The sequence below is a fragment of the Pan troglodytes genome, chromosome 6, assembly GCF_028858775.2.
Source record: "Pan troglodytes isolate AG18354 chromosome 6, NHGRI_mPanTro3-v2.0_pri, whole genome shotgun sequence".
Classification (NCBI taxonomy): Eukaryota; Metazoa; Chordata; class Mammalia; order Primates; family Hominidae; genus Pan; species Pan troglodytes.
Window position 1 is genome coordinate 93,332,988 of NC_072404.2, and position 15,985 is coordinate 93,348,972.

The 15,985-nt window shown below is 35.2% G+C and overlaps 1 protein-coding gene across 6 annotated transcripts in view; it reads right to left on the reverse strand.

Moving 5' to 3' along the window:
• SEMA3A (semaphorin 3A) overlaps window positions 1-15,985 on the reverse strand; it is a 554,212-nt gene that overhangs the window by 18,565 nt on the left and 519,662 nt on the right. For all 6 annotated transcript variants that reach the window (XM_054687612.2, XM_009453467.5, XM_054687611.2 and 3 more), the window contains 3 exons: window positions 8,504-8,545; window positions 4,408-4,565; window positions 205-269 (listed from right to left, as the gene is read on the reverse strand). In XM_054687612.2, the coding sequence (XP_054543587.1) occupies window positions 205-269; window positions 4,408-4,565; window positions 8,504-8,545 (265 nt within the window). The remainder of the gene's footprint in view (window positions 1-204; window positions 270-4,407; window positions 4,566-8,503; window positions 8,546-15,985) is intronic.

Consider the following 15,985-nt stretch of genomic DNA (forward strand, 5'->3'; position numbering starts at 1 on the left):
ATAAAACATAATTTATGATAATAAAACATAATTCAGTGCCTTGTGTTCTTTAGGATTTTCTTTCTGTAAGATTTTATTTCTCTTCGGCTGCATTTCTTTAAGTATTCTGAGAGAGATGCATACATTGCATGCATATGCATGAATATGCATTATTATGATTTTAGCCTGGTCTTAGCAGGTTGAAAGATGAAAAATGTGACTTACCATGGTGTAAGTCTGAACAGTGAGTCAGTGGGTCTCCATTTCTTATATCTTGTCGTCTTGTGCGTCTGAAACAATTACATTTAAAAGGTGTTATTGTATCCTTATTTTTCCCTTCTAGGAATTTGTCATAAGAATGAAGAGAAATAAAATATATATATATATATATATATATATTTTTTTTTTGACTCTAGTAACTTACAGGAACAGATGAATCTACATCCAACTAAAAGATTTTTTTAAAAAACAGTTCATTATACCTGTAAGAGCAGTCTCCAAGATGATCAAAATGGGAAACAAGATCCAAATGTACTAACAACATGTTAAAAGTCTTTAAAATAGTGATAACAGAGAATTCATGGCTTTTTCACTACCAGATGTCAGTCAGGAACAATCTAATGTCTAGAAACTCAAGGCCTAACTTCTGTGGAAAAAGCACAAAATTTAAAATAATAATCCATTTTTTTCAATAAAGGGTATTAAACTTTTTTTCTGATTATTAATGAAGGAATAAGCTTGAAAATTATAATTCACATGAATGTTCTCTTTCTCTAAATGCTTATACATAATTCTTTAAATAGACTTTTGCTAAATTTTATAATATTAAGACTAGAAATTCTATTTTTAAGCTAGTTTGAAAATTTCTTTTCTTGGTTATTATATCAACCTATCCTTTTTGTTTTTTTTTTCTTTTTTCTTTTTGAGACAGAATCTCGCTCTGTCGCCCAGGCTGAAGTGCAGTGGTGCGATCTCGGCTCACTGCAAGCTCCGCCTCCCGGGTTCATGCCATTCTCCTGCCTCAGCCTCCTGAGTAGCCGGGACTACAGGTAACCGCCATCATGCCCAGCTAATTTTTTGTATTTTTAATAAAGACGGGACTTCACCGTGTTAGCCAGGATGGTCTCGATCTCCTGACCTTGTGATCCGCCTTCCTCGGCCTCCCAAAGTGCTGGGATTACAGCGTGAGCCACTGCGCCTGGCCATATCAACCTGTTCTTTTTTAAAACAGTTTATTTTATGATCATACGGCTATGATTGCAAACCAATTTACCGGTGAAGTGAATAAAAGCAACAATAAACGTTGAACTTAAGAGCAAGGCCTCCTCTTGTCAGAGGAATGAGAGAGAGAATAAACGAACTTACATTTAAGAGAAAAGCAAAGTTTGCTTATAAAAATCAAACGATTTCTTCTACATTCTACCCCCAGATCACATGTGAGCTGCAGCACGTTGTGGGTATCCTTTTTCTACATTTTGCTAATGGTTGCCTGGGAAGGAGGAGGTAGGCTGTAGTCACTGTGGTGCAACAAAGATGTGAAGTTCCAGGAAGAGGCTAAAAATGGAGACTGGCTATGTGTAACAGACTGGAAAAGATTGGGGGACACTTGCCCAACTGTTTGCTGCTGCTATTTTAATGGGTATTGTCTTGCTGCAAAATTAGTTACCATCCCTAAAAAGAACTCTCACAAAGGCCGTTGAGAATTGCAAATATGGAATTTGTTACTGTATTCATAAATTTAGAATTCTAAAGTATTTATAGATTTCTATTTGTAGAATTAGTGAAACTATCAAACAGATGTTGCACATTTCAAAATTGAGCCAACAAGAGAACTTGTGAAACATGAACTACAAAGCATTTGGGAAGGCATTTTTCACTGCCATTTAAGCTTTTGAAAAATGCCATCACAAAGAATATATAAATCATGAGGCTTCTAAACATCCTTTTTAAAGACAGCGTGTCACTCATGAAATTGGATTAAGTAAAATCTGTAAGGCATAACAAAAATATGCTAATGAAAATTCCTTCAATCTTGAATTGTAGGTATACAATTAATACTTTTCAAATATGTAATAACATACAGGTTTTAACTTATTATAGATGTGTTGATGATTTTCTTTTTATCTCTTTCCTTATTAAGAAGAGCTTAAAATTCAAATAGATTATTACTAAATTAGGTAATATTATAAACTTTCACATGAAGAAGAAATAATACTCATTTTAGTTCAAACACGAATTCCACTTTTTTTTTTTTTTTTTTTTTTCGAGACAGAGTCTTGCTTTGTCACCCAGGCTGGAGTGCAGTGATGCAATCTCAGCTCAGTGCAACCTCTGCCTCCTGGGTTCAAGCAATTCTTCTGCCTCAGCCTCCCAAATAGCTGGGATTACAGGCGTCCGCCACCACACATGGCTAATTGTTGTATTTTTAGTAGAGATGGGGTTTCACCATGCTGGCCAGGCTGGTCTCAAACTCTTGACATCGTGAGCCACCTGCCTTGGCCTCCCAAAGTGCTGGGATTACAGGTGTGAGCCATGGCGTCGGGCTGAATTCCACATTTTAAAGTAAGATAATAGCCACCTAGAGTTAAATGTTTTTGAGAAGCATTAACTTTTAATCTTAAAAAATTTAATGTTACTGCTGTAAAGACTGCATATTGCTATTCCTTAAATTACCTACGGTTTCTTTAATGAACAGACATTATCTCCACAATAAGTTTTATTTTAAATTTGAAATTTCAACAAAATGAATGGTTATATAAAAGTAATACGAACATGTTACCTCAATTCTGAATGTTGAAGGTTTAATAATTGTATTTCTTATATGATATAATACTGCATATACATTTAATATTATTAACAGGATACTGTGTTTTAATCCTTTGGACTACTTATATAACAGACTAAATTGTAGATGATTTTACACTCAGTCAATGTTATCTAAAGTGTGTAATCAAGAGATTTAAGTAGGCATTAGGGCCATTTCTTTGCTCAAATATTTTAGCAAATATTCAAACTGATACAAATGTTGTAGGACATACCTCATTAGCTATGAAAATCTACATTCATAGCTTCTTTGAAAAAAATAGCTATAATAAACAATAAAGAAATCAAATTATATTGCTTCTAAAATGCAGAGGTTTCATAAAGCTGGTTCCATTTTATATTTCAATAGGTTGATATGCATGCTGTTAATCTTTGGGCTCATATTAACGAGATACTGTATGTTAATTTCATCCACCATTCTCATTTCCTAAACCCTGCTAAATATTGAAAGAGAAAGACATCCTTCAGTGAGTAGTAAAGGATATGTTTTTGAAAGGGCTATTTTGTCAAATGAAGAAAGAGTTATCTTAGCAACTTTTATTCAAGCATGTCCAAAAAAATACTTTTAAGTATCATCAAGAGTATGTTTAAGAGATATATATGTATATATATGCTGGGCACAGTGGCACACGACTGTAATCCCTGTAATCCCTCTCAAAGGCCAAGGCAGGAGGATCACAAGGTTAGGAGATCGAGACCATCCTGGCCAACATGGTGAAACCCTGTGTCTACTAAAAATACAAAAATTAGCTGGGCATGGTGGTGCACGCCTGTAGTCCCAGCTACTCGGGAGGGTGAGACAGGAGAATCGCTTGAACCTGGGAGGCAGAGGTTGCAGTGAGCCGAGATTGTGCCACTGCACTCCAGCCTGATGACAGAGTAAGACTCCATCTCAAAAAAAAAAAAAAAAATATATATATATATACACACACACACACATATACATATATACACATATACATATAGATATACACATATACATATATATTGCATATGCACAGATAGATATTTTACTACATGGTTTTATGTTTCAAGTTCAAACACTGCAAATGCAAGGTGATGCTATAATAATATAATAACACTTAAATTTTCTTGAAACAAATAGACATATTTTGTGATGTTAATCAAAATTACATATATCACATATTAAAATGTAACATTTTCAAAACTAGAAATAAATTCTTCTGGACTTTTTATAATTAGGCCCCTGTGTACTACCTAAGACTCTAAAGGAAAATAAATTCCTTTCTCTGATCATTTTCTGTTCATCCAGAGACATAAATTGCCTTATTAAAGTTTAAAAATGAGACAGAATGTTGCTGGATAGAAATAGAAGAACATGTTTGGAAAACAGAGTATTTTGGTCTAAAGGGACAAGACTCAGTCTAGATTCTGTTTATGACTTTCTCTGTGACTTTTTTTCTGATTGTTTTAACTATTTGAAGAGAAGAGAAAAAACAAAACAGAACAATCCCCTCCATCTGCTCCCAAATCTTTTTATTCATTAGAAAAAGTTGATGCACTTATTTGAAGAAAGCTATTTCAAACTTGGAATCAGATAGGATAACTAGCAAACATTTCATTTATTTTGAATATTTTTCCTACCTCTTTGCAGTGGGAAAATAGCGAGAACATGCGGAACCATCCCAAGCACAGTAAGGGTCTCGGGCGAGGCAACACTCAGCACACGCTTTCCCGTAAATATCACACCGGTGTAAAGGGAGCTGGGCAACCCCAGCCGTTGAACCAATATATAGTTGTTGCTGTGGAAAGAGTTTACTGCTGTGACAAAAACTATCTTGTCTTTTAAATCTCCTTTTCTCTTAAAAAAGAGTTTATTTATATATAACTTCTCAGAGATAAATTAAGGGTTTAAAAAATCATCTCTTTATTGATAATTTCTTTAAAGGCCTTCTAGACAAGATGGCAGTTTAAAATGGAGCAAGAGCAAGTTCTAAATATTTGACTGAAACAAGTGTCTTTTATTAAGTGTAAAACAAAGGGAAGATGAAGACAGTAATACACCCACCAATGTAATGTGCAAAGCTACAAGTTTTGTTCTTTGCAAGTTTGCTTTTTTACCTTTACTGTTTATAATACTCATATACCAAAATGTCTTTATTACCATGTGTTCCAGATTGGCCAGAGGCAGGAACCATTGCTTCTGACTTCTCAGTACCCTACTGTATTGCCTGTGATGGAGTGTGCCCTTTCCTATGATACGGGAAGGGGCAAAATTTTGGTGCTTACATTTGAAAAAACTTTGGGCTCAACACCAAGAACTGTCTTACCCTTGCACTACCTCCAGGAAGATTACTTTTAAAAAGACTACTAAATTACTACCCTTCAAAACATCTTTGAAAAGAGGCACTAAGTACACTCTGGTGCAGTCTGCCAAACCAAAAGCTGAAGTGTTGTGGAAAAAGCATAGGGTTGAGCATGAAGATACCTGGATTCTAGGTCTCGCTGCCCATTAACATCCTGTGTGATCTTGAGCTATTCATATAATTTTTCTAAGAATTAACTTCCTTATTAAAATGAGCATGTTTAACAGGTCTTTAAAGTATGCATTCAGATAAACATTCTACAATGCATTTATTCTCAATGAAATTGGTGTTATTGAAAGACCCAGAATATGGAAGATTAAAAAAATTTTCTAATAATTCAGGATTTCAGTACAACTTTTAAAATGCCTTTAACAAAGTTGAGCCAATGTAGCATATTAGCTGCAAATTTATTTAAACACAAAATGAAATAAAATTATTTTGCAATTTCTCCACATTTACTGTTATTGGCACCATAGCTCTCTTTTCTTGCACTAGAGGATTCAATAATTATAGTAAGCCTTAAGTAAAACTTACATAAATACTGAAACATGTAATGTTTTCATACATTGAAAAGACATCAAAAGTGTATTTTAGTTTCTCTAGTATATAAATAAAAAATGAGTTTTAGAAAAGTCAGTCTCTGAACAATGATATGCTTTTTTAATACTACACATTTTCTAATAGTTAACAATGAATATAAATGAAATTGCATTTCCAAAGGCTTTCATGTATAAACTGCATGTATAGATAACCAGATAAATTGAATGCAGACTGAAGTACCTATGAGAATCTAAGAAAATATTAAGGTTATAAGGAGTGTTTACATAGAAAATAGTTCTCTGCTTAAATCTCACCAACTAACTTATACCTTATTACAAGCAAATAAATAAGGGGAAATGTAATACAATAAAATCTAAACCATTGTGGAAACAATTATCTTCATTAATCTTATTATTCCATTTCACTAAATGGAAAAAATGAAATTATAGCATATATTACTAAGTGCTCAATTTTTTGCTATATTCAACTTTTATTATAGTATTGAATTTTGCTATAAACCAGGACAAATTAAGAAATGATGGTTAAATTCTTTGGGAAAAATAGATTAAGTATTGTTAAGCTTTCCTTCCCCCTTTCTCTCTCTTTCTTTCTCTTTTCTTTTCTTTTTCTTTCTTTCTTTTCTTTCTCTTCTTTCTTTCTTTTTCTTTCACAGACTCCTTTTTTAAAATGAACTTAGACACTATTGAATGTAAGCAATTTCAATATATGGATGTGTCAATCCATACATTGTGTTTGCAACTATTTTGAAAAGCTACTCATCAAGTTAGTCTTACAATCAAGATCTCTATGTTTCGCCAATAACTTCTAAGAAGCATGAGCAAAATGTATATTTATAGATTTTTTTTAGAATATGACATTTAAGTAGGAAAAGTGTTATTACCTAAATAACAGTATCTAATTATGTCATATTCCTTTAGGGGAGAAACAGAGAAAGAGTATGTGGAAAGAATAGCAAACCAAAATATAGCAGCTGAAATTATTATGATGAAAACCTGAACTGTGATAAAATGCCAAAAGTAACTATAAATCAGTCATGTTCATTTTACCATAATTTTGCAGTATTATTAATGAAGTGCAAAAATAATTATGCTATCCAAATGAAATATAGGGTAAGCCTTTAGGCACCATTGAGCAGAATCCAGTCACTAGTAAGTAACCTGATGTGCTTTTTCTGCCCAATTTAACATCACCACAGGCTTTCTCACTATCCTCCTTAACAAAGTGTGGGGTATAGCAGGAGATGGGTTCATTTATCCAGAAAATTACTTGCAACACTACTTGTCCCTCTTGAAACTACTATCTCACTTTAAAAATGCCCATAAGCATGAATGAAATTGAGTCATATCCGAACGAAATCAAATCATTTCTTCCAGTAATGGAAAATAAAGGAAAAAGACACTTTCTTCTCTCATGGTATTTTAAACTGATAGATTGTTTTTCTTTGTCAGTAAAATGTTGGCTTAATATGTACTTTTTAAAACAGATTTAAAAATGTAAAACAGAAAGAAATGGTTTACAAAAATAGACGTGGAGTTAGTGCAATTAAGACTGGCAATGAGGCCTAGCAGAGAATAAATAAATAATTTTAAAAATCATTACAGGAAACAATATCCCAGTCTAGCTTCCATCCTGGAAATCCCCAGATTTCTTTGCCAACCTCTAACAATTTTTAGATTATGAGAACAGGTGAACACATACTTATGCAGTGTAAGATAACAGTATCAGGTCAATCGTATCTGCACTCTGGGTTGCTCTAAATATCTTGGAGATTATCAATCTATTTTGATATGTCTGTGTAGGAAAAGGATATACACTGAATTTTACTGGCAGAGTAATTTAGTGTCTTGTTCAAGGGATAAAGCATGGTCAGAGACAAAACATGTAAACAGTTTAGAAATAAGATTTGCCAAATGATTCTCATTTTACAATTTTGTATATAAGTTTTTACTCCAATAAGTGAGGCATACCCTACTTCATTCTGGATTTTTCTGCTTTTTTTTTTTTTTTTTTGAAGTTACCATTGATATACTGGACAGAAGAAAGTCTAGGTAACAGTTATGGAGAAAATATTAGACATTAAAACTATATTTGTTTACACATATTACACAGTATTTAGAAGCAATTGACTTTTCTGAGGTGTCTTGCCAAAGCATCCATTTGATATGAATGGAAAGACTATTAATATGCTGCCCTTAACCTTTGAATTCATGAAGTTTTAGTACTTATTTAGCAGTGATCATTTTTTTGCTTTCATTTGATATTTAGCCAAAGTTAAATACACATTTTGTTTTCTCTAGCATACAATACTACTGGAAAAGTAAAATTAACTTTTAAGTCAAGGTCCCCCAAACACATATAGCCAGTGAATAATTTTACTAGCCTCTAAAAATGCATTTTTGTTTATATTTGCAAAGTAAGAATAAATTATAAATTTTTTTATATCCTGAAATATCACAATGCTATTTCAGGGTATACACATATATACATAATCAGAAAAGATGAAAATTATTATTGAGTATTGAGTAAATTATATTAAAATGACCAAAATACACTGTATGTAAAAATTTATAACAAATAATGATCCATAAAATAATGTTTATAGAACACAGATGAGATTGATCAAAAACATGAGGGCAATGAAAACTATCTTCAGTTTCTAATCTACTAGCTTATTGTAAGAATGATATTTGTTTTCTCCTGTATTTTTGTATAATTGTTAACAAATCTGTGAAGTTTGATAAATAGATATATCTATTGAAACACCAGAATTAACAAAATATTGGATATTCCATGGTAATACATAATGATAGTACCTGCTTAGTGGAAAGCTCCATTGCTGAAATAGCAGTCGGTTCCTAAAGGAGAAAAAGAAATATGTGAGATGTTTGGTCAATTAGAACAGCCAGCTATTAGTTAATTAACTCAAGGCACTGCCATTAGTTTTCAGAGAGAAACTTCAGTGTCCACAAGAAGCAATGTGACTGGGAAATAAGACACATAAAGAAACTGCATAAATAAGGGTCAAATATGTGGAGCAGGCAATAAGATTGTGTCAATGTCATACAGTCTACATACCTGTAGTTGACCAAGTTGGGGTTATTGCTTACTACAATATAAGGGAAAACATGAGCCTGCACAGTGAGCACAGTGAGAGGGTGTTGGAAAAAACATGTTTTGGACTTGTGTTAGGTGATTGGGGGAGGGTTCAAAGAAGTAGAGCTTTGTTCTACATTGGATGTGGTCAAAAAGCAGGGGTAATTCCATGCTTAAGTATCTTTGTAAATCATTTGGGAGGGAAGAACAAAGTAAGGCTAAAGCTATGACTGGCGAAGAAGTAGCAATAACTCGTGATAAGCAGGATGGGGATATATGGTCATTTTTGTGGTTTGGACAATGTTCATGTTTTTGTCTGTGTTTGGACATGATTATAAAATGGTTTTGCTTTTATCTTGATTCAGCATGGTCTCAGAGTGGTCCTTTCTGATGTTGGTATTCTGTGAAAATTGTTCTGTTCAACTGGAGAACGCTGCCTTAGCTGAGAGTGCCAGCCTCATTCCTAACAACACCAGTGGCAGCTGATGAGAGTAGGCCACTTTCCAGCTGACAAGGACTACAAGAGCTCAGGTGGGATGAGATTACTTCATTATTATGAAAAACATGGTTTCATGTGCGAGGACCTACACTCAGGTCTTTGCCAGAGAATATAATCTCTTTAATGTCTATTAACAGGTTAACATAGAGGAGTAATAACTAGGGAAGTAACACTCACCAATGCACTTCATTAAGTGTTCTTTCTGGAGCTTATCATGAATGCATATAGGCTTGCATAAATAAATTGTGTTCTTTGATGTAGACAGACTACCAAAAGCCTATATAACTGAACACACGAGTTTACATCCTTTAGGTTCATGGTCAATGAACTGTGCTGCAGTTCATTCAAGACAAACATTATGTATCTTTCATTCAAGACAAACATTACGAGAAGACAGAGACTGCTTGTGGGTTTCTGAGGGGTCTGATAAGAAAGAGGCTTAGGTGGAACGAAGGATCTTAAAAGACCTCACTGTGTAGGTGACCGAAGCTACTAAATTAAGTGTGAAGAGTTGGACTCTGGAGCCAAAGTGCCTGGATTCAAATTGTGATTCAAATCTGGCCAGAAATGCAGTACTAGGCAAAGTGTGGAAACTTTTTGTAATTCAGTTTTCTCATTTGAAAGTTAGATGGTACCTCTTATAGGGGTGGTGAGAAGACTGAATGAATTAATACATGTAAAACACATTACAAATGTGCTTGGTATATAGTGTTTATTCAAATCTCTCTTTCCTCTCTTCTTCTCTCATCTCTCTCTCTTTCACACACACACACACACCCACACGCACATACATTTCCATCTCATTTCCTTGCTTTAATTTTTCTCTTTAGTGCTTATTACTGGTTATATACCTGTATATTTATACACATCTTATCTAATAAATATATTATTAATAATATATCTTAATAATCAATAAATTTTATATAGATACATATAATTAATTTTTTGTCCTGTGAGTTTCTTCACACATCCTAAAGCAGAATCTGAGATAAAATCTTGTTTGCAGGTTTGGGGCAAGAGTAAAAAATTGAGGATTGAGAAGAAGGTGGAAAAAAATCAATTAAAAAGTGTATTATGGAAGTCAATACTGAGAAAAAAATCTGAGGATAGTTGACAATGACTCTCCAAATTGTCCACTGAGGTTTGTACCAAGAAAAGTACTTATTCATTCCATTCCTCATTGGATGCTCTCGGGGGTTCAATCTCCCACAGCCCCAGCTGTGACTCTTGCTTGTCTTTTGGCCTGCTGGGGCACAAAGAAAAAGATTCCTCATAGGAATCAGAAGTGAGGTGAAAGGATGTGAGGAGGCAGCTGAGGCATCACACGTGTCTTTCCAATTGCCTCTCCCCCTCAATTTGGGACAGAGATTTTGGCTGTTTATTTCACAGCCATATCCCTAGCACCTGGAATTACGCCTGGTATTTACAAGTTCTTAATACATATTTGCATGAATGAATAAATGAACGAATTCTTTACCAATGTTCCTCTTTCTCTCCTCTCTTCAACTTACCCCACTATACTGTCTTTCTTCGATTTAATTTATATTTAAGATAAAGATAGCCCTCTTATTAAGTCTTTCTTTGTTTCTTATAGCTTAGCTGGCATTTCTTCAAAAATAATTTAGAATAGTCTACACTCACTGCTTTTGCTTGCTCATCTCTCATCCAATGCCTTCCCTGCTCAAGCCACTGAGTCTAGCTTTTATTCTAGAGAGGTGGCCTACTATTTTCAGAAGCAGAAATCACCAGTGAACTGTGTATTGCTGATAGGACACTTTTCTGTATCCATAACTATTATTAGACTTTGTTTTATATTTTTTCTTGGCTGCTTCCTCTAATAAACCCCATTATGCCTTGGAATTCTTTATTAATTATTCCTTAATGACGTTTATCACAGTCTTCTCATCCTCCAGCCACTCCTAACATATTTACTGTTCCTTGCCCACTCCTTTCTACTCTCCTTTGGATGCTATTTTTCTTCCCTAATAAGCTCTTGTGTTTTTGTTGTTGTTGTTGTTGTTTGTTTGTTTTTTGACAGGGAGTCTCGCTCTGTCGCCCAGGCTGGAGTGCAGTGGCGTGATCTCGGCTCACTGCTAGCTCTGCCCCTTGGGTTCACGCCATTCTCCTGCCTCAGCCTCCCGAGTAGCTGGGACTACAGGGGCCCACCACCACGACTGGCTAATTTTTTGGTATTTTTAGTAGAGATGGGGTTTCACCGTGTGTTAGCCAGGATGGTCTCGATCTCCCGACCTCGTGATCCGCCACCTCAGCCTCCCAACTTTTGTGGTTTTAATTACTATGTGCTGTAGAACTGCAGATCTCTACTTCAAACCCTGATGGCTGAGCTGAGAACAGGATTTTCTTAACAAATTTAAGACAATCTGTCTGAGACAAATGAAGCAAATGATTTAGGAGGTACATTAATGTAATGGTATAATTTAGAGATTTTCCATAGTTTCCAATTTTTATACCTTAAATGAATTATATTAGTTATTAAATATAATAATTTTACACAAAAATTATCAATCATAAAGACAATTATGATGAAAGGAATGTCTATCAACTTTTTCTATGCAGAGATATAATCTTTAGAATTTAGTGGCCACAAATCTCAAAAACTTAGAGCACAACACATCATGGATATTCAGCTTTTTTTTTTTTTTTTCTGACAGAGTCTCGCTGTCGCCCAGGCTGGAGTGCAGTGGTGCGATCTCGGCTCACTGCAGGATCCGCCCCCCCGATATTCAGCTTTTAAAAAAAAAGTTGAAGACTGTATTTAGGTTTGTACAATATTGGAATCAATAACCAAAACAGAAATTTTAGAAGAGTAAGGAAAATTTTCCACAGATACTTCTTTCATTCCAACAATTTCACATGAAAAATAGTTATGTGGTTATTAAGGAGCTTATTTCATGAAGGTTTTCATGACATAAAGTTTACAATCGAAATTCAAAGAAAGTGTTTCTTAGGCAGAGAAAGATTAACAGCTAATGTAATTGAAGTGAAATTAGCTAGCTCTAAATACTTACAAAAATGAAGCTGATTAATATTTATACATTTCATGTTCCTTAATAACACAAAAAAAATCTATAAGGTAGATAAAAATTATTTTTTTTCTTTTAAGTTTTAGGGTACATGTGCACCTTGTGCAGGTTAGTTACATATGTATACATGTGCCATGCTGGTGCACTGCACCCACTAACTCGTCATCTAGCATTAGGTATATCTCCCAATGCTATCCCTCCCCACTCCCCCCACCCCACAACAGTCTCCAGAGTGTGATATTCCCCTTCCTGTGTCCATGTGATCTCATTGTTCAATTCCCACCTATGAGTGAGAATATGCGGTGTTTGGTTTTTTGTTCTTGCGATAGTTTACTGAGAATGATGATTTCCAATTTCATCCATGTCCCTACAAAGGACATGAACTCATCATTTTTTATGGCTGCGTAGTATTCCATGATGTATATGTGCCACATTTTCTTAATCCAGTCTATCATTGTTGGACATTTGGGTTGGTTCCAAGTCTTTGCTATTGTGAATACTGCCGCAATAAACATACGTGTGCATGTGTCTTTATAGCAGCATGATTTATAGTCCTTTGGGTATATACCCAGTAATGGGATGGCTGGGTCAAATGGTATTTCCAGTTCTAGATCCCTGAGGAATTACCACACTGACTTCCACAATGGTTGAACTAGTTTACAGTCCCACCAACAGTGTAAAAGTATTCCTATTTCTCCACATCCTCTCCAGCACCTGTTGTTTCCTGACTTTTTAATGATTGCCATTCTAACTGGTGTGAGATGGTATCTCATTGTGGTTTTGATTTGCATTTCTCTGATGGCCAGTGATGATGAGCATTTTTTCATGTGTTTTTTGGCTGCATAAATATCTTCTTTTGAGAAGTGTCTGTTCATGCCCTTCGTCCACTTTTTGATGGGGTTGTTTGTTTTTTTCTTGTAAATTTGTTTGAGTTCATTGTAGATTCTGGATATTAGCCCTTTTTCAGATGAGTAGGTTGCGAAAATTTTCTCCCATTTTGTAGGTTGCCTGTTCACTCTGATGGTAGTTTCTTTTGCTGTGCAGAAGCTCTTTAGTTTAATTAGATCCCATTTGTCAATTTTGGCTTTTGTTGCCATTGCTTTTGGTGTTTTAGACATGAAGTCCTTGCCCATGCCTATGTACTGAATGGTAATGCCTAGGTTTTCTTCTAGGGTTTTTATGGTTTTAGGTCAAACGTTTAAGTCTTTAATCCATCTTGAATTGATTTTTGTATAAGGTGTAAGGAAGGGATCCAGTTTCAGCTTTCTACATATGGCTAGCCAGTTTTCCCAGCACCATTTATTAAATAGGGAATCCTTTCCCCATTGCTTGTTTTTCTCAGGTTTGTCAAAGATCAGATAGTTGTAGATATGCGGCGCTATTTCTGAGGGCTCTCTTCTGTTCCATTGATCTATATCTCTGTTTTGGTACCAGTACCATGCTGTTTTGGTTTCTGTAGCCTTGTAGTATAGTTTGAAGTCAGGTAGTGTGATGCCTCCAGCTTTGTTCTTTTGGCTTAGGATTGACTTGGTGATGCAGGCTCTTTTTTGGTTCCATATGAACTTTAAAGTAGTTTTTTCCAATTCTGTGAAGAAAGGCATTGGTAGCTTGATGGGGATGGCATTGAATCTGTAAATTACCTTGGGCAGTATGGCCATTTTCACGATATTGATTCTTCCTACCCATGAGCATGGAATGTTCTTCCTTTTGTTTGTATCCTCTTTTATTTCCTTGAGCAGTGACTTGTAGTTCTCCTTGAAGAGGTCCTTCACATCCCTTGTAAGTTGGATTCCTAGGTATTTTATTCTCTTTGAAGCAATTGTGAATGGGAGTTCACTCATGATTTGGCTCTCTGTTTGTCTGTTGCTGGTGTATAAGAACGCTTGTGATTTTTGTACATTGATTTTGTATCCTGAGACTTTGCTGAAGTTGCTTATCAGCTTAAGGAGATTTTGGGCTGAGACAATGGGGTTTTCTAGATATACAATCATGTCGTCTGCAAACAGGGACAATTTGACTTCCTCTTTTCCTAATTGAATACCCTTTATTTCCTTCTCCTGCCTAATTGCCCTGGCCAGAACTTCCAACACTATGTTGAATAGGAGTGGTGAGAGAGGGCATCCCTGTCTTGTGCCAGTTTTCAAAGGGAATGCTTCCAGGTTTTGCCCATTCAGTATGATATTGGCTGTGGGTTTGTCATAGATAGCTCTTATTATTTTGAAATATGTCCCATCAATACCTAATTTATTGAGAGTTTTTAGCATGAAGGGTTGTTGAATTTTGTCAAAGGCTTTTTCTGCATCTATTGAGATAATCATGTGGTTTTTGTCTTTGGCTCTGTTTATATGCTGGATTACATTTATTGATTTGCGTATATTGAACCAGGGTTGCATCCCAGGGATGAAGCCCACTTGTTCATGGTGGATAAGCTTTTTGATGTGCTGCTGGATTCGGTTTGCCAGTATTTTATTGAGGATTTTTGCATCAATGTTCATCAAGGATATTGGTCTAAAATTCTCTTTTTTTGTTGTGTCTCTGCCTGGCTTTGGTGTCAGGATGATGCTGGCCTCATAAAATGAGTTAGGGAGGATTCCCTCTTTTTCTATTGATTAGAATAGTTTCAGAAGGAATGCTACCAGTTCCTCCTTGTACCTCTGGTAGAATTCGGCTGTGAATCCATCTGGTCCTGGACTCTTTTTGGTTGGTAAGCTATTGATTATTGCCACAATTTCAGATCCTGTTATTGGTGTATTCAGAGATTCAACTTCTTCTTGGTTTAGTCTTGGGAGAGTGTATGTGTCGAGGAATTTATCCATTGCTTCTAGATTTTCTAGATTATTTGCGTAGAGGTGTTTGTAGTATTCTCTGATGGTAGTTTGTATTTCTGTGGGATTGGTGGTGATATCCCCTTTATCATTTTTTATTGCGTCTATTCGATTCTTCTCTCTTTTTTTCTTTATTAGTCTTGCTAGCGGTCTATCAATTTTGTTGATCCTTTCAAAAAACCAGCTCCTGGATTCATTAATTTTTTGAAGGGTTTTTTGTATCTCTATTTCCTTCAGTTCTGCTCTGATTTTAGTTATTTCTTGCCTTCTGCTAGCTTTTGAATGTGTTTGCTCTTGCTTTTCTAGTTCTTTTAATTGTGATGTTAGGGTGTCAATTTTGGATCTTTCCTGCTTTCTCTTGTGGGCATTTAGTGCTATAAATTTCCCTCTATACACTGCTTTGAATGCGTCCCAGAGATTTTGGTATGTTGTGTCTTTGTTCTCGTTGGTTTCAAAGAACATCTTTATGTCTGCCTTCATTTCGTTATGTACCCAGTAGTCATTCAGGAGCAGGTTGTTCGGTTTTCATGTAGTTGAGTGGTTTTGAGTGAGATTCTTAATCCTGAGTTCTAGTTTGATTGCACTGTGGTCTGAGAGATAGTTTGTTATAATTTCTGTTCTTTTACATTTGCTGAGGAGAGCTTTACTTCCAAGTATGTGGTCAATTTTGGAATAGGTGTGGTGTGGTGCTGAAAAAATGTATATTCTGTTGATTTGGGGTGGAGAGTTCTGTAGATGTCTATTAGGTCTGCTTGGTGCAAAGCTGAGTTCAATTCCTGGGTATCCTTGTTGACTTTCAGTCTCGTTGATCTGTCTAATGTTGACAGTGGGGTG